At 47.1% G+C, this 2,510-nt stretch overlaps 1 protein-coding gene across 1 annotated transcript; it reads right to left on the bottom strand.

The window, feature by feature from the left end:
• Positions 1-10: 10 nt before the first annotated feature.
• On the bottom strand, positions 11-1,386 carry LOC105563134 (the record flags this gene model as incomplete). The annotated part of the gene is made up of 2 exons (XM_012014463.1): positions 594-1,386; positions 11-560 (listed from the first exon to the last, which is right to left on the bottom strand). Coding segments are annotated over exons 1-2 (1,011 nt in total), but the record flags the coding sequence as incomplete, so codon positions are not given.
• Between the last annotated feature and the right edge of the window lie 1,124 nt (positions 1,387-2,510).

Here is a 2,510-nt window from a genome sequence, read left to right as displayed (position 1 = left end):
AGTTTGAATGTGCGGGGCCTCTATATTGTCCGGTTAGATGGCAATGGTCGCGCACCCGAGTGTCGTCTGGCGCGAACGGTTTCTCGCATATGTGACAGTGCGTGGTGCTATTAAATTTCTCATACTGTTCTTTCGAAAGTGTTTGCATGGAAACATTACTCGACAGAATATTCTTTACACGATATGCTAATTCTTCTAGTTGGTCAGCGAACCATGCGATGCAATCCTTGTCACGATGAAACTGATATGTTGATAGCGAGTCGTCATATGAGCAGTGCAGGTAATAAGCGATGCTAAATACTTCATGGTGCTGATATGCCTTCGGATCCGTATCCATCTTTTTCAGGATACACTCCAAGTCGGCGTAGACGACAAACGGCACACGTTCCTTCCTACTGTGATTGTTAAAACTGAGCCACTTGTCCTCCTCGCTGGGTAATATGATCGCGCAGTCATTTATCTGTTGACAGTCCACGCTGTGGGCTTGCAACTTGACGTTGGAGCTAAAGTAGTGCAAACATATGGAAAGACAAAAATTTTTAAATATATATTTTTCAAATAAAATAAGTTTCACAAATCCTATCGATACTCACCGATCGCAAATGTGCTTTTTGTACTCCTTCTTGCTGAGTTGAGAACTGACGAGGCGGGATAATTTCTTTATCCAGACGAAGTGGCCCACTTCGGCACCCCTCTGATCTTGCAGGTATAATAGGTTCACGTGCTTCTCCTTCTTTTCGTCAGCAACTCGTAGCGGTACGATTGCGCGTTCACAATTGTTCTTTTCATCGATGCTGTACACATTGATGGAAATACTGTTCAATTGTTCGAACTTTTTAATACCACTTAATGTCATCGGCATTGGAACGTCTCGCAGGTTTAACACATCACTGTAATGTGGATACGACGATTCGCGCTCCACGTTTCTTTCAGCCGGATAGAGAGCGGCGACCACCGACCACGCGAAACACGCATTATCCATGGATTGTACGTTGATCACTGCTTTCTTTCGTTTCACCACTTCTGGCACGTCTATATGGCATCCCGCGCGCATAGGATTGCATTTGTTCACGTTAATAGTCAAGTTGAGTATACGCGACAGCGCCCACCCGCTATCACGCTCCTGAAACTCTTCGAGTTCAGCTAGAGTCGGACCGATTACGCGCGACTCGTACCACTGTTGTAGGTCCGTTGTAATAAACAGTTCACAGTTTTTTGTGTTTATGCTTTTATTTGCACGTATATCACCCGCCACAAACTCCCCGTTGAACGCGGTATTCACCTTTACACAATTATAGCGCTTGATAGCGTCTCGCACGTGCTCGATCACGATATCGCGAGCGTCCTCGAGAAATTTGGGCGGGTCAATGTACTCCGCGTTTATTACCGCACCGGTAAGCACGCGGTTTTTGAATGCGGTGTCGATCTCGCGCCACGACAGTTGCGCTTTCGAAGAAGGCCCTGCACCGCCACCCCCGAAATGTACGAATCGCCTTTCAACTTGGCACTTGACACTCTCGAGTCGCGCGATTCGAACCACCAGCGATTGTCCGTTACCGATGGATAGCCTTGGACGCTTAACACGGCTGTGTTCCTCTAGCTCAGCGATACACTCGTAGCATTGTTGCAGCCACCCCAAATAATCACCCAATGTGGTGATCCTGTGGGCTCGTTCCACCAGATCTTGCTCTCGTTGCTCCATGTTGTCGCGCTAGCGTCTTTTCAGACTTTATACTGTCTACAATGTTTTCTTCTCGATCTCGTATAAAATCTCCTACTGTGGTGCAGCAGGCTTCCGGACGGATTATACAGGGTGTGTCCAAATACCCGTATCACCTGTAACTGGCAGATAGACCGGGGCAAACTGAATAGAAAAGTCTTATACCATTTTGCAAAATTCGCAATAGTTATCGAGAAAGAAATTTTAATGTCTGAGCGAATGAAAACGTAGACGGCGGCAGGCCGGACTCGGCAGGCAACGGTGGGGCATCATCTAATAGCGAGAGGTGGAGCGACGCGCCGAAAAAAAGTTGTCACGCAGCGAGCGGCGAGCTTCAGTAAACCCTCCCCGCTCGCCCCTCACCGCTCGCCCCACGCCGCGCGTCGTCCGCCGCTCGACGCTCGGCTCTCGCCCCTTGCCCCTCACCCCTCGTCCTTTACTGTGGTCGAGCATTACCATAAAGCAATATGCATATTGCAGGTTGCTTAAAGCGTAATTGCTGTTCATTTCCTTCATCTGAGAACAGTATTTTCCGGCATTAATGATTTTACCAGTACCGGGTTTCTGTAACTTGCTATCGATGTTTTTCGGTATCGAAATTAACTAGCGACAGCAAAGATGTTAAAAACACAGCTTTCATAGGTTGGTTAACGATACCGAAAACCATCGATAGCAAGTCACAGAATCGCCGTACAGGTTTCAAGAACGAATAATTAATAATGCCAGCTCAATAGACGTGGAGTTATTACTGCTTCATGATAACGTTCGACCATATGTTTCAAAAACAATA

This window comes from Vollenhovia emeryi, unplaced genomic scaffold, assembly GCF_000949405.1.
Source record: "Vollenhovia emeryi isolate VEMERY1.0 unplaced genomic scaffold, V.emery_V1.0 DF944533.1, whole genome shotgun sequence".
Classification (NCBI taxonomy): Eukaryota; Metazoa; Arthropoda; class Insecta; order Hymenoptera; family Formicidae; genus Vollenhovia; species Vollenhovia emeryi.
The sequence above is the reverse complement of the archived record's forward strand: the minus strand, read 5'-3'. Positions and strand labels throughout refer to the sequence as shown.